Below are 21,532 nucleotides of genomic sequence, written 5' to 3'. Positions count from 1 at the left end.
TGCCCGCCAACCCCTGTGGTGCCAATGTCCTCCATCCCCCATGAGGATTTCTGAGCCCACCCAATGGGGAGAGGTTGTCTACATGCCCCCCCACACAGTGGCAGTCACAGCTACCCCCAGCCCTCCCCCACCCCAACCACAGCCCACAGTTGGGCCTTCCTCAGTCTTCCTGGGCAGACAGAACTCCAGGAGGCTCCCGAGCTGTCTTTCAGAATCCCTCTCAGTGCCCCCTGAGGAGAGTCAGCCAAGGTAGGCACCTGCCACTCTACCTGCCTCAGGACCGCATCTGCCCCACTGCACCAGCCCCACACTGGGGGGGCGCCCCTGGGATCTCAGGGCCAGGCCCCTCCCTCTCCCTGCAGCTCCAGACTCCCTCTTTCCTGTTTCTGTCCTTGGGCCAGCTGGCTCTCTCCTCTTCCTTCCCAGGCAGCCTCGGGACTCAGTGTTGCTGCCCAGGGCCTCCGTGGCTGAGCCTGGGGGTTCTCGGGACAGGATCCACACCACTGGCAGAGAGGCCAGGGAGCTTGTGGTTGATGGTGTAGGGGCTGGGAACTTGGGGGGTGTTGTTGTGGAACAGCCAGAGGTCTTTGAACTTCCTCCTGGGCGTGCCACACCTGCCCCAATCTGAGTTGTGCTGCTGGGGGCAGGGGGCAGGGAGTACTAAGCCCCCCAGCCTGGGAGCCCCAGCACAGGCCAGGGTGAAAGGCTGGGGGTCACCTCGTCCCTTGGGTGTGCAGTTGAGAGTGGCCGGGGGTGAAGCCTTCGGTTGCTTGATGACCTCAAAGCCTGAGAATCCTCTGCACCCATCAGCCCAGGTGAGGCGGGGACACACAGCCTCCTGCCTCCCATCTGGGCATTGTCACACCTGCTACTGGCTGAAGGCAGGGTCCTCAGCCCCAGATGAAGCCCCGTAGCCAGGGCAGGTCAGCTATTCTGAGTTCCGCCCGGCCGGGCCGCAGAGTTGGCCTAGGGCCCCACCTACCACTCTTTGCTGGCCTCTGACTCTCCCTCTTCTGCTTTTCCCCAGCAGGGAGGGCCCAAACTCGCCTCCATGACCTGCAGCCTCCAGACCAGCCGAGGCTCCCTCTTAGATTTATGAGTCTGTGGCCCCCTGCCCGCCCTGCCTCCTCAGGGTCCCCTCAGAGGACTCCTGGGGTTTTTGAGTACCCGAGGGGCCTCCAGCACCCCCTCCAGCCATCTGTTTTAGCTGCACGCTCCTGGTTCAAGCAGGGTTCTTCCTCCTGTCTTTCTCCATCAGGCCTGCTGGCTGCCACGTGAGCCTCCCAGGCTAGTGCTGGCCCTGGCCAGTGGGTCCAAAGGCAGGGCCATCAGTGAGGAGGGAAGCCCGAGAGGGCCAGGCAGTGTCAGGACTGTGGCACTGCTGCCTGGGAGGTGAGTGAGAGGTGGCATGAGTGGCAGGGGAGGCCCTCTCCAGCCTCGACTCCCCGGAAATTCTGGTCATCTACTCCAGCTCCTCCTCCCATCTTTCTTCCCCTTCCTGTCCATGGCCTTTTCCAGAAAGCTCACCCACATGCCCACCTGCTGCTGCTTCCCACCTCCGCCCTGCCCACCAGTGCCATGGCCTGGCTGCTCTTGCCTTACCACCTGTCTCCCTTCTCTCTCTCTGCTGTTCTCTCTGCTTTCTCTCCCACTGCCAGCCGATTGGGTCAGGCAAGGCCGTCCCATCCTGAGAGCCCCAGGCCCCCCTTTGACATCTAACCAGATCCTTTCTCTTCCTCGGAGACCTCCCTTTGCCAGTCTGTCCAGAGAGCTGTTCTGTGACTTGACAGTGGCCCCTCAGCCCCTAAGCCTCCCCCTCATCTGTGACTTTCTGTTGTCTGGTGAGCTCACACCTCCAGGCATGACCTTGGTGAAAATTTGTGCCCCTCTGCGGTCCTACTCCTGCCCTGTTCTATAAATATAAATACTCATAAATACACACACACACACACACACACACACGTGGCAGTGCCCCTGGAGTTGCAGTGTAAGGAGACCAGCCTGGAAGAGGCCTCTTCACCCCACTGAACGCTCAGCACAGCACAGAGGCTGCCCACTGCTGGCAGGCCCTGCTGCCCTGTGCAGTGCCCACCCGCAGCAAAGTAAACCCTGGGCCCTGTGACAAAGCTGCTACACATGGGCCAAGCAGTATGGCTCTATCTCTTTATTTCAAGATAATAACAGGAGCCACATCACCATGGTGCCACAACCCTATCTCTGCCTCTTTCCTGGGCCAAGTTTCCCAGCCCCAAATAATTATTATGACCTCCTCCTCATTTGCGAGCTCCAGCCTCAGCTATGATACAGGGGAGGCCCTACCCCCAGCATATACAAAATATACACAAGTACAATATGTACGTGGGGGTGGGGGTGGGGAGGCCCACTGGAGGCAGCCTCTTCCCCTCATCAGGCCTAGAGTTAGCCCCAACTGTCCTAGGGCCTGACAGAATGCTGCCTACTGCCCTGCCCCAAAGTGCCTCCAAAGAAAAGGGAGTCCCCTGAATGCCTGCCTAGCCTGCCTCGGCCCTGCCTGGCTGGTGTGCCTCTCTTAGTAAGGGGACAGGCGCCCCTGCATCGCCTGCTCCAGCCTACCCTTTGAGGGCTGTTGACCGTGCCTCCCAGCTGGCCTGCCTGGGGGCACAGGCACGGAGTAAAGAGCTGGACCACGCCTGGCCTACCATGAGCGCCACCTGTGGTAAGCACCCGGCCTCCCATTAGCCTCAGCTTGCCCAGGCCACCCTGCAATTTGGGACCAGGAGCCCAGAGAGGACCCTCATCCTATTGTGCCCTCCTCGCCCATATACCCTTACCCATGATGCCCTGGCCCAGAAGTGACCCTTACCCATGATGCCCCTGGCCTGGAAGTGACCCTTGCCCATGATGATGCCCCTGCCCCGGAAGTGACCCCTGCCCAGCGATGCCCTTGCCTGGGTGCCCCCGCCCAGCAATGACCCTCAATCAGATGCCCTCCTCGCCTGATGCCCTCATGTCCATGCCTGCTGATGCCCCCATGTGATGTTCCTGGCCAGATTATGCCGGCCAGGCTGACACTTAGCCCCAAGAGGGGCGATGAAAACTGCCTGGCTGACTTGCCCAAGTGGTTGAGCATCCCCTGTTCTTGGCTGTTCTGGGGGCCACACAAATGCTGCCTGTGTTGGTCATGGCCTCTAAAGATGGAGCTGGAAATGAGGAGGCCCCAGGAGCCCCCGGGGTCCTCCAGAGAGGCAGCCTAAAGAGGCCTTTCTCTCCCCATCAGGGGTTCTGGCTAAGGAGGGAAGGGAACTGGGAAGGAACGGCAGGGGATAGGGTGGCTAGCAGGGGTGCAGTGGCAAGGATGGGGTTGGGGCTCTCCGGGCTGACGGCATCTGGTGTTTAGACGATAATTTCGTCATGCTCGTCAGCCTGGTAGAAGAAGGGGATGCAGTGGTTGGTGCCCAAGCCTGGGCGCTCCCAGGGGTTCTGCATCTCCTGTGGCTGCTTCCTGAGCTGCTGCACAGTAGGGTGCTGCTTGTGCAGCGCCTTCTTCTCAGAGTGCAGCTGTTTGTAGGCGGCAACGTGCTGCTGCAGGTGGAACAGGCACTGGTCGCGCTGTTGGTGCAGACCCTGAGCCTTCTGGCTCTTCAGCTCCATCTGCGGAAGACCAAGGCGGGTGGGGGGAGCATGAGGGCAGGTGGTGGCTTGCTAACTGATTCCACTGGTTGCAGGGGAGTGGCGCAGAGCCCTGCGTCTCCTGCACCCAGCCTCACACCTCATCCCCTTCTTTCCCATCACTTTAATTTGAGGCCACACACGAGAGGGAAGGCATCATCTTTAGGGGAACACTTGTGCCTAATACTTTACATGCACAATCTCAGCTCATCCTCAACACCTGTGTAAGGAAAAAATGCTAAGTTCCTTTGTCAGGAATCTGAGGCTTAGCAAAGGGTAGCTAAGGTGGGTGAAACGCCTCTCGTGGGACAATGATGTCCAGGCCTGGGAGGATCCCGGGGCTACCAGCCCTAAGAGAGGCAGGACAGTCGATATGGAGGTCACCTGTCACTCCAGACTGGAGCGGCCTCCCTCCTGGGCCTAGCACTGCCCTCCCCAGAGACTTGTCCCCATGGCCCAGTCCTTCACAGTCAGGCTGAGCATTACCGTTTCCTTCAGCTCCCCCAGCTTCTCCTGCAGCTGGCCGAGTTCCCTGGCCAGCTCGTTCTTGATGTGCTGCTCTGACTGCAGCGAGAGGGTGAGCCGCATGTTGTCATTGCTCTGCACAGAGAGAAGCAATCCGTTGCCACCCAAAGCGGCTGCATCCGGATCCCAGCACCAGGTGTCCACCTCCCACAGTGCCGGGAGGGCTGGAAACTCAGCCCCTCTCCTCCGACAGACATTTGAGCAGGGTCCTGGCTCACAGGGCACCTGCCTAGGTCATCACCGTCCCCTTTGGTGGCGGGGGAGTGAAGGCCCAGAGGGAAGTGTTTTGTGCCAGAGGCCTTGCCCAGGGAGGCCGAACGCACCAGTCTCACGAAGCCATCCTGCAGCTCAGCCAGCTGCTCCTTGAGCTCCCAGTTCTGCAGGAGCACGCGGCTGATGGTCACGCGGTCGCTCTGCTTGCGCTCCTCGGCCTGGCTGCCCCACAGCTCCACCTCCCGCTCCAGCTGCAGCAGCCGCTGTTCCTGCTGCTGGTTCAGGCGACTCAGGCCTGCGTTGTCCTGCACCTGGGCCTGCAGCTGTCCCGCCAGGCTCTCCAGCTCCTTCTGCAGCTGCTCAGCCTGCGCCTGCAGCTGCTGTTCTGCCTCCGACGGCCCCGTGGGGGAAGCTGGGGACTCTGGGGTGGGAGGCTCAGCTGAGAAAGGAAGCAGCCATCAGGGGCCCTGGCCTCTGGGTTTTCAAAAAGCTCCTGTCTTGGTCCTTAGCTCCTCAGGCCAACTTCTTGCCCCCACCCCGGTGCTGGCTTTTTGGCTAACAACTTTCCATATTCAGATGGTCATTACCCTTCCAAGCCAGGACACAGAGTGCTTGACCGTGCATGGTGGACAGTGGGTACACCACCCCTATTTACAGATGAGGTCACCTATGCTCAAAGAGATAACAAGACTTGCCATCCACCGGCACAGACCTGCTTCCCTCTGCCACAACACCCCTCGCCGGGGCACCTGACACCCATCCGGCTCCCAGGCCACCTCTGCCCCTGCTTACCCATCTGGCTCTTGAGCTCGACCACGGTGGTCTCCAGCTCCCGCTTCTCCTCCCTCAGCGTGCAGAGCTGCCCAGAGCACAGGGAAAAGAGCCATGAGCAGGGGCCACTGCCTCCCTCTGCACCGACGCTGCCCCCAAAACCCAAACACGCAGCCACCTCTGGCTGCAGGCCTCAGCAGGTGCACTTGCTGTACTGTGCAACTTAGGAAGCAGCAGGGGACGGCCTCCTGGGATCCCGACACCCACACAGGAGGTCTGGATTGAGTTTCAATCTCCTGGCTTCAGCCCTGGCTGTTGAAGGCATTTGGAAAATGAACTAGTGGATGGAAGATCTCCCTCCATCTCTGTCTGCCTGCCTCTGCCTTTCCAACGGAAACCGAGATGCTTAAATACACATTTTTGAAAAGCTGTATCACTGAGATTCTGATTGTGTAGGTCCAGGCAGGGACTCTCTCTGCAGAATTCTAGCAATTTCTGGAGGATTCTAGGGCAGGACCAGAATAAGGATTCAGAATTTCCATCTCTTGGCTGGGGGCCTCCCTGACAGTCCCTGGGGATGGTGGCCCCCGCGGGCTAGGGCTGGGGCTCCGTGGGCTGCAGCCTCTTACTTGTTGCAGCAGCAGCTCAGACATTTCCAGCTTCTTCTGCAGCTCCTCCGTGCCCAGCTGCAGGGTCTTCTTTTCGGTCATGAGGACTCGAAGCCTCTCTTGGAGCTCAGAGTTCTGCTGCTTCAGGTCCTCATTGTTTTTGCTGTAGTGAGAGGAATGAGCAAACAGAGTGGACCACTTTGGTGACCAACCCACCTTTTGCTGCACCTGCCAAGAACCTTGGTGTTGGAGGGGTCCCCAACAATCAGGTCACTCCCGTGGCAGGCCAGAGAGAGGACCTGAGCTGCCTGAGGCCATCGCATGAGCTGGTGGCACAGCTGGGACCAGAGCTTGGCTCTGCACACGTCCCAGCCTGTACAGCCACTTCCTCCTCATGCTCCCTGGCACCCCTCCCCTCGTCACCTGTACTAAGGTCCCCCAAACTCCTCCCGCCACCTTCCCCTTCTTACTTGTTCTTGTATAACAGCAGTTTCAGAGCATCTCGCTCTTTGGTCAACTCCTTGGTGTGCTGCAAACACAGAAAAGCTACGTCAGATCTCAGGGACCCTGGAGGGGGAGGGGGTGGGGTGCAGACACAGCAGCCGTGCCATGAGCAGACACAGAAATCACATTACTTTTTCCGCTTGCTCCATAGTTTCTTGGTTCTGTTGTTTCTGTGGGGAGAGTCAAAGAAGGGAAGGTGACTAAGGATGTCCCCTCTACTCCACTCCCAGAGCAAGAGGGGGTGGGCAGGGGGCCAGGGCGGGATGGGCACGTTCTCAGACCCTATGGGCACAGGACCTGTCCCGAGGCTCCCAAGGAAAGAGCATGTGGGTCTTTGCTGGTTTTTGCTCACAGCTGTGGAACCGCGTCTGAATCGGGATTCTTCTTAGGGGACAGTAAGGTGAGCCTCCAGAAACGGAATGTGAGAAAAGACGGGCCTTCCACTAGGTTTGGATTTACAGGGGTGTGCGCATCGTTCGACGGCTCAGCACATGTTACATAGGGGTTGGGGCTGCTCTTAACAGCGGGGATACAGGAATGAAAAGCACAGGTAAGATCCCTTCTCTCCCTAAGGTTGACGTCCCAGGGAGCCTGGAAATCTTGGATTCTTAGAGCTAAAAGAGACCTTTGACAACTGCCATTTCAACCTCCTTGGGAAACTCAAGCCCAGGGTGGAGAGGCGCTTGTCCAAACTCAAAGCTCAAGTCAGGGCCTGAGTCAGGGCAGGGACATGAGGCTCGTGGCCAGCGCTGAACGAGAGGCCACAATCCCAGGGCCAGTGTGGCCAGGGTGCAAGCAGGGGTGTCTGGAGAAGAGAGGAGGCGGAGAGGGCAGTGACAGGACGAGAGCCATGCTGCATGCTCCATGCTCTGGGGTCCCTCCAGCTGAGACCTGGCCCACCCAGCACCCCACTCTCCCTCGGCACCAGGGGGCCCCCAGCCCCTTTCTTCAGAGCCCATGGGGAAGCGGAAGCCCAGGGTGGGCAGCATGGAATCAGGGGACCCCACTGGGCTCTTACCAATTCCTCTATGGTGTTACTGAGCTGTTTGTTTGTTAGATAGCTGGAGTCCAGGGCTACTGCCAGCTCTTGGTACCGGCTCTGAGGCGCATGCAGAGAGGAGGAGTTGCAGGAGGGTTGGGGGAGAGGTAGAGAGAGCAGTCATTAGGGCTGGTGGGGGGGCATGGGCTATCTCAGCTGGCAGTGGGGCACTCAGCCCCCGCTGTGGGAGAAGGGGGGGGCTGGCCCTGCAGAGCCACTCACCTCCAGATCCTTCATGTAGGAAGATGTGAGGCCCTCTCCACCGATGTAGGACGTTGACTAGAACAGACAAGAGCTCCCATGGAGACGCTACGTCCTCTACCGCCAAGTCCCTACCCTTGGACTACTTCTCTACCCCACCTCCACCTGGCAACTCCTCTGCCCAGCTTGGCCTCTTCCTCTCATCACCCTCTATGCCTACCCTCAGACTACCTCTCCACCCCACCTCCACCTGGCAACTCCTCTGCCCAGCTTGGCCTCTTCCTCTCATCACCTTCTATGCCTACCCTCAGACTACCTCCCCCCCCACACCTGGCAACTCCTCTGCCCAGCTGGGCCTCTTCCTCTCATCACCCTCTATGCCTACCCTCAGGCTACTTCTCCCCCCGCCACCCCCACCTGGCAACTCCTCTGCCCAGCTGGGCCTCTTCCTCTAATCACCCTCTATGCCAGCTTCTCCTGGGTCTCATCACCATCCCCCTCCCTTCCCTAGTGATGCTCTCCCTATGCTTCCTGCGCTGAGATACATTGTCACCGTTCTCATGGCCATGTCCTTCATCTGTATGGCTTCCAAGAAGAAGCCATCACCCAGCCTGCCCAACACGGCCCAGCAGGTCAGTCTATTCCAGGATCTCCCCATCTCTCAGGAATCCCAGCTTCCATTTCTGTCCTTTCCTCTCTCTCCTCCCTTCCTGAGTCCCAGTGTCTGGGGTACCTCGGAGACAAGACCATTGAGCTGCTGAGCAGGTTGACGCAGGCTCTCCGTGGAGGACAATGTCCTAGGGACAGACACACAGAGGTTAGGGGTGCAGGGGCTTGATGCAAAAGAGGTCCTTGGGCCGTGGCCTGCCCTCACTCCCATGGCTTAGGGACTGCTGCCCGCACAGGAAGACACTCACTTGGTCTCATCTATGAGGACAGGGCCATAGTCAGCATCATGGATCTGAGGGAGAAGAAAGAAACAGTGATCACCTGATTTCCAGTAAGAACCACCCAGGGGTGGCAGGGGCCCAGCTCCTTCCAGCAACCTGCCACTGCCACAAGCTCAAGAGAAAGCCCCGTCTTGGCCTCCCCCACCCCAGTGCCGGGAAGGGTGCCTGGCACTGGGAACCAAGCTGCGGGAAGAAAGGAGACGAGAAGGCACAGCAGGCGCAGTCCTCTGGGAAGGGAGATGGTGCAAGCATACCGGGGTAGCAGGCACAAGGACAGAGGCACAAACCTGAGTTGGTGCCATGCTAGTTAGACTAGCGCCAGGGGACGCTACACCTCCAGGTAACACGGTGGCATCAGCAGAGGGTGGTGCAGGAGCAGCGCGGTCTTTGGGCGCCTGTCAGGGAACAGAGCAGGGGGTTAGGGGGCCATGCAGGAGAGGAGGTGCCTCGCTGCCATGGACACAAGGGCGCAGGGCAGGTAGGAAGATGTTGTAGCAGTCAGAGTGACAGTCACACATGCTGGGAACCACAGGGGTTGTGGGAATGGCTTGCCCAGGCTTGGGGACACGTGGCATCTTTTCAGGTGGCCAAAGCTCAAAGGAAGGGGGGGCTACAACCTCCGTGGACACGAGGCCCTGGTTCTCCCTGGACCTCTGCAAGGGCTCTGACCTCCGGCAGCCACAGCAGGCAGAAGGAACGGGCACCAACATCAGGGAACACGGCAGTGTTCTTCTAGAAAGCCAGTCTCTGCCGCACAGTGACCCTAACTCTAGGCCCCTGCTGGGCCGAGGCTGCTGGTGGTGACGGGGCTCCCTCCAGGTAGCTCTCTGCCGCTGCCCTCTCCTGCTCTCCGCCCTTTCTCCCTGCCCTCCTCTCTGCCTCAACCATCAGCTGCATTTCTCTGATTCAGGCCTTTCCAAGGAGAAATGTTGCCCAAGAAGCCCCTCCCTGCTTTCTGGAGATAAAATCAACCACAGCCGCCTCATGGGCATACCTCTCAGCCCAATCCCGCAGCTCCAGAAACACCTACTCTACCAAAAGAAGCCAGGAAATCACAGGTAAGACATCTGCTCTTTGACTTGGCACATGGAGGTCATGGCGCCTCATTGCCAGAAAAACTGCTAGGGAACAATGTGGGGATCTAGCACTTGGAGCCATGGAGAAGCCTCTCCTCCTTCTCCCGCAGCGGGACCCCCTCCCTCGGCCAGCCCCATCCAGCTTCTTCCCAGGCTCAGGCCTAACTCTCGGTCCAAGCATCTGGCTCTAGAGACCACCTCATGTCAGCAGGCCAGATGGCCTCACACAGCCAAGATGGCTGAACAAGTGACAGTAGCCAGAGGAGCTGAGTGGAGGCAGGCAGTTGCTGGCTGCTCTCTGGACCCTTCAGCCCTGGCCTCTGAAAACCCCAATCGGCTGCCTCCTTAGAGTCCAGGCTGCAAAGCCTACAGATGAGGATGAGGCGTGCTGAGTCTGCAGTTTTACCGTGACCATGGCCTGGAACCCACCGCCCACAGCGATTGTTGTCCTCAGAACCCACTGTTGCCTTGACAACGTCTGTGACTGCATCTATCAGGTAAGAGCAGCGGGCCAGGCATGAGACTTTAGAGAGGCTGCACTCCCAGCCATGGACCCAGGTCCCTCTTAGCATCTTAGTTCCCACTGAGCTCTATTTTAGACACAGAAACAACAGGGGAGTGAGGAGAGCACTTCTCTGAGCAGTTTCCTTGACTTGTTAGGTTTATTTTATTTATTGGAAAGGCAGAGTGACAGAGAGAAAGGGAACTCAGAGAGAATCTTCCATCCATTGGTTCACTCCTCAAACGGGCACCATGGGCCAGACTGGGCCAGGCCAAGCCAAAGCCCAAGAGTCAGAAACACCAATCAGATCTCCCACGTGGGTGCAGGGGCCCAAGCACTTGGGCTACCTTGTGCTGCTTTCTCAGGCACATTAGCGGGGAAGTGGATCAGAAATGGAGCAGCTGGGACTCAAGCACTCATATGGATGCCAGTATCATAGGAAGTAGCTCAACCCACTGTGCCACAACACCAGCTCCTCTGAGCAATTTTAAATATAGGTACCGTGGCCAGTGCTGTAGTTTAGCAGGTAAAGCCACCGCCTGCAGTGCCAGCATCCCATATGGGCACCAGTTCAAGTCTCGGCTGCTCCTCTTCTGATCCAGCTCTCTGCTATAGACTGTGAAGGGAGCAGATGGCGGCCCAGGTCCTTGGGCCCCTGAACCCATGTGGGAGACCTGGAGGAAGCTCCAGGCTCCTGGCTTCCGATCAGCCTAGCTCCGGCCGGCGCAGCCCTTTGGAGAGTGGACAGCAGATGGAACACTTCTCTCTCTCTCTCTCTCTCTCTCTCTCTCTCTCTCTCCTCTGTAACTCTGCTTTTCAAATACATAAATAAGTAAATAAAAATTGAATCTATGTATCGTGATTATTTTGTGAACAACCAATTCACAATTCTAAGTCTTAAGGTGGGAGCTTAGCCTAGGTGTCGGGATACCAGATGAGAAGGCTACACCTCGCTTCAGAGTGCCCGAGCCTGATGCCTAGCTCCAGCTCTAACTCCAGCTTCCTGCTCATGCCAACCTAGGGAGACACGGTGATGGCTCAAGTACACTGAGCTCCTAGAAGTCATATACACAGCTGTCAGGACTTCTCCGTGCCTGGGCCCTGCCCAGACTATGCCACTTGGTGTCTCCTCTGAGGCCATAGAGTGAGTCACAGCCCCTGGCCAGACCTAACTGGGTGGGAGCAGCCATGATGGTTGACCAGCCACCTGTCCCTTTCCCCAGGCCCATCTCTGGATCAGCCCTGCTACACTGGCTTGGCTGAAGGCCCTGGGGCAGTTAGACAGGAAGTGCCAACATCATCTGCAGGTTATGGCCTACCTAGCCCCATGTGCCTGTGCCCTGCCCCTCCCCCAACCCAGGCTCCCTGCAGCCCTGAAAGGTGTTCTATGACCTCACAATGCTGCCTATGACCTCTTTGCTCCCTCTGCCTCCCCCACTCACCACGTGGATGAATATTACCCACTTTTAATCTTCACACTGGCCTCAAATGCCACCTCCTCAAGCTGCAAGTCCATTCGGAACCCACCTCCCTCACCTAGCCACGCAGCTGGCCTATTGCCGCCTTTCCCCTGCCCCTCTCAGAGGACTCTGTCACCCCCACGGTGTCTCCTGTCTTGTTCTTCTACTTCCACCACTGTGCAGCCAATGCCTTTGCCGTCCACGGGCCCAGTGAATACGGTTGAGCGTCCCATCTGATTTGTCAAAGAGATGAGGGGCAGGCAGAGTGTCCTAGCACTGGTCTGTCTGGGTAGCCTCACATCCTTGCTGGTTAGTTCCTCTGAAAAGCTGACCTCCATCCTTGCGATTATAAAGCCAATTCATTTTCTCTTAATTCTACCTTCTCACTCTCAAACCAAAATGGAATTCATCAAGTTGAAAAATCACTCACTTCCATCTGGTCTACTTGCCCAGAGGGCAAAATGTAACAGAGTTTGTATTTTTTCAAATATCTCCTGGTCTGACCGCACCGGGCATTCAAAGCCCAAAACCCCACAGACCTGCTCTGAAAGTTATTCCCAAATTACCGAATCTTTGAGGTGTGCCTTACCCTCTCCAAGATGATAAAAGACACGAGGGAAGGGAAAAAATGCAATTAACCAAGCAGGGGAGGAAGCAGACATAAGCAGGCCGAGGGTTAATGGCAGCAACATAAAACAAGCCAGGGGCAGAGGCTCCCCCAAACGAGACAAGCCTCAGGGACATGCACACCTGCGAGGCAGCAAGCCAGAGAGGGGGTCTCGGCACTGCCTCCCCTTCCACTTGTCCTATGGGGCAGCGCTACCCCATCGGAACGGTTAAGGTCAGACACCAGCACCTTCAGTATGGCCTGCATCTAGAGGCGGTGAAAAGGGGAAAACAAGGGCAGGGGAAGACACAGAGACGTGGCTTAGAGAGAGGCGAGGATGTCGGGGAAGGAAGAGGTGGAGTCAGGAAACGGAGGCTGAGGAAGAGCAGAGATCCACACCGTGGCCCCCCAGGCCATCCTCTCAGACTGGCCATTGCTGCCTCACCAGACAGAGGGAAAAGTCCCCAGGCCCCAGAGTCACATGAAGCGCAGTCACTGACCAGTGCGGCTCTCAGACCCTCCCCCAGACACGACCCCCACTCTCCATGTTAAAACCAGACTTCTGCAGAAGGGTTCTCTTGAACAAGGGAGGCTACAGCTCAACAATTAGAAGACACTGTTCCAATCCAATAATATCTGACAGCCTGAAACTGAAGCTCAGGGGAGGCTGTGACTTTTCTGAGGTCACCCAGAGCCAAGGCCGAATCCCAGTGCCTGGGGCTTCCTAAGGGGACAGCCTGATGGCCAGGCTGCTCTTGCTGACCTGGCTTTTCCTGAGGCCAGGGATGAGGAAGTCGCAAATACCAGCGACTATGAATGTTACAAGACCCTGTATTCTGGATTAATATGAGAACAGCAAAAACTCTCAAACTTTGTGAGTAAAACATCAGCCCTATCTGTTTCACAGATGTGGAGAGAGAGGCCCAGAAAGCTTGAACAGTTTGCCTTACATCATATCCCTAGCAGAGGGAAAGGGAGCATTCAAACCCAGAATCCTTGACCAGTAGCTAACACTCCCTTCCACCATCTTCCACTGTCCTCTGGATCCCCAACCCCCCACCCCCCATTGCCCCTTAGCCCCCGAGCCCCCAGCAGCCTGTCCAGCCAAGACTCACATCCTCAGTTGAGTGACAACCCCGAGAAGTGGTTGTCTCAGGGCTACTGCCGTTTTTAAGGTTTTTCTTCTTTTTTCCTCCTGCAGGACCACCAGGCCTGTTCTTCCGCTGATACTCTCTTAACTGTGGAAAGGAAAAGCAGTTGATTCTCTGGAATGCCCTAAGCCCCTGCGGTCACATCCTACTTCACAGTGTTCACAAGAACTCTCATGTCCACCACTGACTTCATGCCACTGACAACCCTTCAAGGGGCTGGAATGATCAGTTAACCTCTGAAGAACTGACAACATGGCTTCAATAAAAGGGAATGATGGAATTTAAAATCAGCTTCCAACTCTCACTTCTGGGGTTCTGCCAAGAATCAGCAGCTGCTGGGAGCAAAACCAGAGGTAGAGGTAGAAGGTTAAACATTATGGGGTCAGGAATTGTACTTTGTGTGGTTTGGAAACAAGACATTGGGTCCTTTCTTCCATATCAGAACCTCACAGAACTTCGAGGGGCACCCCGAGGAACCCTGGACACCGAGGAGAAAGAGTAGAACCCAGGCATTATTCCAGCCAAGGGCCCATTATGATGTCTTGACAGGTTCCGTCCCAAGCCACAGGATGGCCTCACCAAGCTGCTCCCTCGCTCCTCTGTGGCAGTGCCCTCACCCAGCTTCAAAAACTCCCCTGGGGAGGGTTCAGGCTATAAAGTTTAGTCTCCCAAGGTCTGTTTCACAGACGGTCACACAGCTGTCACTCCAGAGAGCCTGAGTGTGGGGCACTCTGCTCCCAGGGTCAGGGAAATTGAATGGGAGCCTGAGAACTCGCACACCCCCCAAAGTCTCTGGAGAGTAGAAACCTGGGGGAAAACCAAACCAGTTTTCCCGCGGTCACCCAGAAACACTGCCCACACTTCCAGCTCCCCGGGAACGGGACACATCTCACTGTCAGTGTCCGAGCTGAGGAAGGGGGTCCCCAAGTCCCCAGTCCCCTTGCAGGCGGAAGCCGAAAGGGGGTGAGGACTTAGGGGACTGGGCCGGGAGATCAAAGCCCGAGCTGGAGGTAATGCCAGTCCCCAGGGGGATTTGACCTCACTACATCCCACTCTGCCCTACCCACGCTCTGCGCAGGGGGAGGTGGGGCACAGGGTAGGGACCCGAGTCCTTGGAGACTGAGCCCACAGACCCCAAGGAGGTCCGGCTTCGGGAGGCCAGAGGTGAGGTCTGAGGCTGGGCCGAGGAGCCCCAGGAGCCAATGGCCCAAAGTCACCCAGGGGCGACAAGCCAGGGCGGGGGCTGGGTGCTGAGGGGGTGGTGCTGGCTGAGAGGACTTGGGTGGGGGAAGCCAAGGGGCGCTCGGGCTCGACCCGAGTGTCTGAGGAGCCGCACAGACCCCGCCACGGACCGACAATCAGACGGGCAGTGGGCTGGGCCGGGGGGCGCGACCCGATGTTTTACCTTTTTCTTGGCCGCAGCCAGTTTGCTCTGTCGAGTTTCCTCCGACATCGCGGGGCGGGGAGGGGTCGGGGGGAGGGGGGGCCACATCACCACGATCCCGGCAACCAATGCGAATTGCTCCCAGCAGCTACCGCGCAGATGTGTGACTGAGCCAGGAGACGCCCGTTCAGGGCAGAACTAGGCGGGGCTGGGTGGGCGTGGTCGCCACACTTCAAGCCCATTGGTCAGTGAGAAAGATGAAACAAAGAAGGGCGTGGTCCGAGGCGTCAAAATGGGAGCTGCGCGTGCAGCTGTCACCGCCCACTCTGGGGGCGGGGCGATTTCCCTTGGGTGCGCGCGCAGCTTTCTCTAGTTAGTCTGCGGACCCCAGAGGCCGCTCTCCGGCCCGCGCCCTGGACCCCCTTTCTCCACAGGCGCCCCCGAACCGGGGCCTTCGGAACCCAGGGCTCAGGAGGTGGGCGGAGCGCAGAGCAGGGGACACTGCATCAGTTCACGAGCCCTTTCTGACTCCTCCCAGATGTGCCCCAGACGTTCTGTTTCAGAAATCCCCTCGGGGGTCCCTTTCACGTCCTCCATACACTGCCCCTCTCACACCCAGCCCTTCCTCGAGGGGCCCCACGCTGATCCCGAAAGCGCGTCTGTCCCCGCCCAGCTGGATCCAGTCGGGCGCGCCCAGTTCCCGGCGGCTCCTCCTCCCGCGCCCCCACGGGCTCCCTTTCCCCTCAGAGCAGCTCCGGGGCCTCAGCCTCTCCCACGCTTCCCTCCAGGGCTGAGCAGACCCGGCCGCAGCTGCCGCGGGGCCTTCCGGTCACGGTGAGTAGCCCGCGCCCCCCCGACCCTGTGCGTGTGCCTGCGCCCCCCGACCCGTGAGGAAGTCTGTGCCCCCGACCCATCCGTGTGCCTGCGCCCCCCGACCCGTGTGGATGGTTGCAGACCCCATCCCGTGAGGTTGTCTGTGCCCCCCGACCCGTGTGTGTGCCTGCACCGCCCAACCCCATGAGTGTGCCTGCGCCCCCCTATCCGTGAGGATGTTTGCGCTCCCGAACCGTGAGCATGGCTACGGACCCAGACCCCGTGAGGATGCCAGCACCTCCCGACCCCGTCATGGTGGCTGCACCCCCGGACCCGTGAGGAAGTCTGTGCTGCCAGACCTCGTGCGTGTGCCTGCGTTCCCAGATCCGCGCGGATGTCTGCGCCCCCAACCAGTGAGGGTGCCTGCGCCCCCTGACTCCGTGCATGTGCCGGAGCCCCCGGACCCTGTGAGGATTTCTGTGCCTCCCGGACCGTGAGGGGGCCTGCGCCCCCCGACCTGTGAGGAAGTCTGCGCCCCCCAACCCCATGAGTGTGCCTGAGCCCCCCGACCAGTGAGGATGTCCAGGCCACCGAGCCGTGAGCATGGTTGCGGACCCCGACCCCGTGCGGGGGGCTGCAGTAGACATCAACCCGTGAGGGTGCCAGCGCCTCCCAACCCCGTGAGGGTGCCAGCGCCTCCCAACCCCATGAGGGTGGCTGCACCCCCGACCTCTTGAGGTTGCCTGGGCCCCTCGACCCGTGAGAGTGCCAGCGCCCACCGACCAGAGAAGATGCCAGCACCCCGACCCTGTGAGTGTGCCTGGGCCCCCAACACTGTGAGAATGTCCGTGCCCCCCGACCTGTGAGGGTGCCCGTGCCCCCTGACCCGTGAAGTTGCCAGCGGCCTCCAATCCGTGAGTGTGCCAGCACCCCCGATTCTGTGTGGGTGCCAACGCCCTCCATCCCGTGAGGATTTCTGAGCCCACCCAATGTGGGGAGGATGTCTATGTGCCCCCCCACACAGTGGCAGTCACAGCTACCCCCAGCCCTCCCCCACCCCAACCACAGCCCACAGGTGGGCCTTCCTCAGTCTTCCTGGGCAGACAAAACTCCGGGAGGCTCCCGAGCTGTCTTTCAGAATCCCTCTCAGTGGTCCCTGAGGAGCGTCAGCCAAGGTAGGTACCTGCCACTCTGCCTGCCTCAGGACCACATCTGCCCCACTGCACCAGACCCACACTGGAGGGCACCCCTGGGATCTCAGGGCCAGGCCCCTCCCTCTCCCTACTACAGCTCCAGACTCCCTCTTTCCTGTTTCTGTCCTTGGGCCAGCTGGCTCTCTCCTCTCCCTTCCCAGGCAGCCTCGGGACTCAGTGCAGCTGCCCAGGGCCTCCGTGGCTGAGCCTGGGGGTTCTCTGGACAGGATCCGAACCACTGGCAGATGTGGGTGCCTGTTGCTGTTGATTTCTCAACAATGTTGCAGTGGATTCATTTCTGAGAGGAACAGCGTGGTGGGGGCAAGAGGCGCGGAGTCACTACACAGACCCCGGGAGTCCAGTGAAAGCAGGCTTGAGGTGAGCAGCCGGCAGACTTGTTTATTTCAGTTGAAACTACCTCTTATATAGCCAAGACAAGCCAATATGGTCAAGGGGCAGTCTATGCCCCATCCAATCACAGCCTGCCAGGCAGTTTCCAAAGCCATCCAATCACAGCCTGCCAGCAGCTTCCAAAGCCATCCAGTCACAGCCTGTTGCCAGGCAGTTTCCAAAGCCATTCAATCACAGCCTGTTGCCAGGTGGGTTTCAAAGCCATTCCTGAGTAACTGATGCTCCCTTGCCAGTGGCCACCTTGGCATGGCCCTCTCATTCCACCACACCAAGCCATAACAAAGAGCTGGATCAAAAGTGGAGCAGCTGGGACTCAAACCGGTGCCCATATGGAATGCTGGCACTGCAGACAGTGGCTTTACCTGCTACACTACTGTGCCAGCCCCAGAACAAGCATGTATAACACAGCAAGTTAGAATATTGGATTTTGAATATGAATTCACATTAGGATATGCTTTATATTGTAGGAGTTTATGGATAGAGGTTATGGGCAAACACAAGACTTGTGTAGGTAAGTTTTACATAGATACTTAGGCATGAAGATAAATTTTTCATTACCTACACAATCATATTATTGAAAAATAAAAATAGAGATAAAGGATGGAAAAAGAAAGCAGAGGAATCATATGTGATTTTTTTTCAGGGCCCATATAAATAGTGACACTTTGGCAAGGGATTTTTCATGAGATTGTTTTAAGGAAGAAATTTTTCTGAAAAGGAAACTCAAATGTAGCACACACTTATTTTCTATGATATTTCTGCTTAAGCAAAGTGCTTATGCATGTATTACTTTCTTGTAAATTCAAAATTACCGGACAGTTCATCGGGAAAAACAACAGGAGAAAGTCCAAAAATTGATTTAGAGTTCACTTTTCTTTTACAATGTAGACTGACAAAATATTTTTAAAATAAATGTAACCCTTGATATTGTAGAAATATTGCCATATTGCAAATGTGTGAAATATGGGAAATACTTATAAATAGTAAAAACACAAAAAGACACACACACACACATAAACTGTACACATACTAGGGTCTATTCTTATCTTTAGGGGGAAAGGACTCAAAGATAAATGTCTCCCCAGTTTTTTAACTCAGAACTACTCTCAGTGGTTCACACATTTTACTGATGAGTAAACTTGCTTCAAGTTTTCCATGAATAGAAATTGAGAAATTTGTCAATTGTACTCTATGGAGCATGTAAGTGACCATACCATAAACTCTCAAATGCAATGGTGTGTTGGAGTTCTTTCCTGGATATTGTTCCTGACCTTGTGGGCAGTGAGAGCCACAGGAGAGTTAAAGGTACTTCAACTGACAGATCTGTTACTTGGAGGCTCCACAAGGAATCAATGACATCTTTGTGCAACTTGAGGGCTTGGCTGCTCCTCTTCTGATTCAGCTCTCTGCTATGGCCTGGCATAGCAGTAGAAGATGGCCCAAGTCCTTGGGCCCCTGCACCATGTGGGAGACCTGGAAGAAGCTCCTGGCTCCTGGCTTCGGATTGGTACAGCTCCAGCTGTTGTGGCCAATTGGGGAGTGAACCATCAGATGGAAGATCTGTCTCTTTCTCTCTCTCTCTCTCTCTCTCTCTCTCTCTCTCTCTCTCTGCCTCTCCTCTCTCTGTAATTGAGACTTCCAAATAAATAAATAAATCTTTTTAAAAAACTGTCAAATAACCCAGCTTACAGGTCTTAAGAGTACCTGAAGATGTAGAAAGAGAGAATGGAATAGAAGGCCTATTTTTGTGAAATAATCACAGAAAACTCCCCCAATTTGGAGAAAGAAAAGGATGCCAAGTACAGGAAGCACATAGAACACATAAGAAACATGACCTGAAAGGATCTTCACCATGACACATTGTAGTCAAACTTTCCACAGTAAGGCATAAAGAAACATGTTCGTATGTGTTTTCTGCTGTAATCAATTTCTAAAGTGTATACACTGACAAGAAGAACTACACAAAGTACAGTCATTGAACAAGGTATATCTCCTGAGAGGGGCTCCAGGCGGCTCAGCCAGTGCTACTGTTTGTGTTTCCCACACCGCAGGAGCCCTCAGGAGGATGCTAGGACTCCGGTATGCAGTGGGCTGGCCGTCAGGACCACGGGGTGGTGTGCAGTCCCCGCCTGCAGCTTCTTTGAACCCTGGGGCATCAGCTTTCCAATCTCTGTGTGGTGAGGAAGAACTTGAACTTACTGTATGACCCGATTTCCTTGAGTGAGGCAGCAGATCTCAAGCAGGCCTCTCGGCGTAGGGGTCTGGGTCAGTTTTCTTGTTGCTAATCGTGCAGCAGCACAGGCTCGGTGTGTGAGAAGGAAGCAGTATTATTGACCTCATGGTTTTGGTGCAGGGTCTAGGGGCAGCATCCGGTGATGATCTTCTTGCTGGTAGAGTCCTGGGGTGGCACAGAGACCAGCGGACAGACAGAAGGGGTGCAGAGGGGGCCAATCCAAAGTGGTCTATGTTGCGGTCCCCTAGGGATAAGGCGTTAATCCATGAACACATGAATGGATTTATCCTGATCACTTCCTGCAGGGCCTCACCTGTTCTCACTGCTGAATTTCTCATCACTGGATTAACTGTGCCCATGAGTTTCAGAGGGGATAAACCATGTTTAATAGAGAGCATGCAGGCTTGCAGGAGGTCCCTAAATTTCCAGGTCTCCTCCCACCACCTAGTTTTGAGATTTAGTGCTTCTGCCCCTCATGTGGAAGAAGGCACCCTTTCTTAGGGCTTTCAAGGAAAGAAGGAAAGGACTTCAAGCTTTTCTTCCTACTAGGATCACCTATTATTTTCATTGCTTGCAACCTCATCTGATTTTCTGAATCACGAACATGATTATTGCCTGAGTATTACCAAGAAAATCTTACAAGTTGTCATGTGACATGCTAGAAAGGACCCGTGTGTGTTGAATGTCCTTATGTACTTCTGTTGCCATGTCAGGGATTTTGTGCCTCAAAAAATGTTCCCAAGGTCGTATGTTTATATTTGTTTTTGACAGGCAGAGTTAGACCTCGAGAGACAGAGAGAAAGGTCTTCCATCCATTGGTTCACCCCCCAAATGGCTGCTATGGCTGGCATGCTGCGCTGATCCAAAGCCAGGAGCCAGGTGCTTCCTCCTGGTCTCCCATGCGGGTGCAGGGCCCAAGCACTTGGGCCATCCTCCTGCCTTCCTGGGCAGCAGCAGAGAGCTGGACTGGAAGAGGAGCAACTGGGAATAGAACTTGGGGCCCCAACCGGGACTAGAACCCAGGGTACTGGCACTGCAGGCAGAGGATCAGCCAAGTAAGTCATGGCGCCAGCCTATGTACTTTTTTTAAGCAGTTCATAGTGAACAACATTTTCATTATTTTCAGTTCAGGAGAGCCAAAGTGTTATCTTGTAGTTTTTTTTTTTTTTTAAGAATAAGCTAAGAAAAATCCTGTAGTACTTATAATATACAAATGAACTATACTATTAGATATAAATTAAATGTTATATTTTTATGAAGATAAATGCCTAGTAATAAAAGCAAATTTTAAGTTTATTGATTTATAGAATTTCTCTTTTGGAAGGGAACCTTCAATATCAGCCATTTTCATTCAAATTATAATATTTTTTCACTTTTAAGCAATCTCTGGTGTTATTAAGATTTCTTCACTAAACTTACACATTAATAGAATTATCTTAAAATACATTATTAATTACTTAAATACATTAATATAACACATCGGAAAACAAGTCTTACTACCTGCTATTGATTATAGTTATCAGAAGTATTAAGATGTTGTCACAAATTTGAAACAAATAATTGTTTTGTCTCTGAAGTGATTTTTCAGGAATAATGAATAATGGAAATCTATAAGAGATGTTTGGATAACATCTGCCTCATGGACAATTCATAGAAATATAGTTATTTATCTCTAGTTGTAGGCTTAATTTTGAAGTTATCATTTTTATGGCAATTGTGATAATACAAATGACCACAAACCAAATAATAAAATAATTGAAATTCCTATACTTTGAGAAAATGGATAGCTTCTGTTAATGTACCAAACATAATTTTTCTATACTAATTTATTAGAAACATTTCAAAAATATTTCTTTCAATTTGGGGAGAGGTAAAATAATGAAAAAAATCAAAATTTCTGAAAATTAAAGTATTTGCATTTAATTTGTTCATTTTCTGCCTCATCACCAATGTAGTTCTTTAATTGGATAGAAAAAAAGTAGATTCAGAATCTACATTTGTTGACCACTAATAACAGAGTAGGGCAGTGAAGCATCATTAGCCCAATGAAACTTACAGGATTTCAGTGGTGGGGAAATCAGGACTCTTTCTGAATTTTGTTAGGGAAATGTGTTCTCATTTTATGTGGAGCTGTCTACTTTTGGTATTTTTATTTTAATATATATTTTAAAGTTTCAGCAGAACTCAGCACTAGGAGTGTCTACCTTATTTTTTGGGGAAAAATCTGACTAATTTTTAAGAAT

General features: G+C 54.9%; 1 protein-coding gene and 1 long non-coding RNA gene across 2 annotated transcripts; one reads left to right on the top strand and one right to left on the bottom strand.

Annotated features, from left to right (window-relative positions):
- Positions 1-2,160: 2,160 nt before the first annotated feature.
- On the bottom strand, positions 2,161-14,808 carry LOC103346890 (golgin subfamily A member 2). The gene is made up of 16 exons (XM_089311035.1): positions 14,661-14,808; positions 13,220-13,342; positions 12,222-12,371; positions 9,906-10,025; positions 8,747-8,854; positions 8,427-8,470; positions 8,243-8,306; positions 7,531-7,587; positions 7,288-7,353; positions 6,401-6,439; positions 6,236-6,294; positions 5,670-5,928; positions 5,179-5,245; positions 4,497-4,825; positions 4,135-4,248; positions 2,161-3,630 (listed from the first exon to the last, which is right to left on the bottom strand). Exons 1-16 carry the CDS (start codon positions 14,745-14,747, stop codon positions 3,373-3,375), a joined length of 1,944 nt encoding a protein of 647 aa, XP_089167161.1. The 5' UTR covers positions 14,748-14,808; the 3' UTR covers positions 2,161-3,372.
- Positions 14,809-14,961: 153 nt separating this feature from the next.
- LOC127485301 (uncharacterized) lies at positions 14,962-17,609 on the top strand. Its single transcript, XR_011381187.2, has 3 exons — positions 14,962-15,114; positions 15,428-15,473; positions 16,807-17,609. It is a non-coding gene; the product is annotated as an uncharacterized LOC127485301 (long non-coding RNA).
- The last annotated feature ends 3,923 nt before the right edge of the window (positions 17,610-21,532 follow it).

This window comes from Oryctolagus cuniculus, chromosome 12, assembly GCF_051225735.1.
Source record: "Oryctolagus cuniculus isolate XC-2025 breed Fujian yellow rabbit chromosome 12, ASM5122573v1, whole genome shotgun sequence".
In the NCBI taxonomy this organism is placed as follows: Eukaryota; Metazoa; Chordata; class Mammalia; order Lagomorpha; family Leporidae; genus Oryctolagus; species Oryctolagus cuniculus.
The sequence above is the reverse complement of the archived record's forward strand: the minus strand, read 5'-3'. Positions and strand labels throughout refer to the sequence as shown.

Excerpts from the sequence above, each read along its gene's own strand:
- LOC103346890 (XM_089311035.1), bottom strand. The coding sequence starts at position 14,747 with ATGTGGCCCCCCCTCCCCCCGACCCCTCCCCGCCCCGCGATGTCGGAG. Across the intron at positions 13,343-14,660 it reads TGGCTGCGGCCAAGAAAAAG|TTAAGAGAGTATCAGCGGAA; the intron begins GTAAAACATCGG and ends TCCTTTCCACAG. Across the intron at positions 7,588-8,242 it reads TCAATGGTCTTGTCTCCGAG|TCAACGTCCTACATCGGTGG; the intron begins GTACCCCAGACA and ends TGTCTGTTCTAG.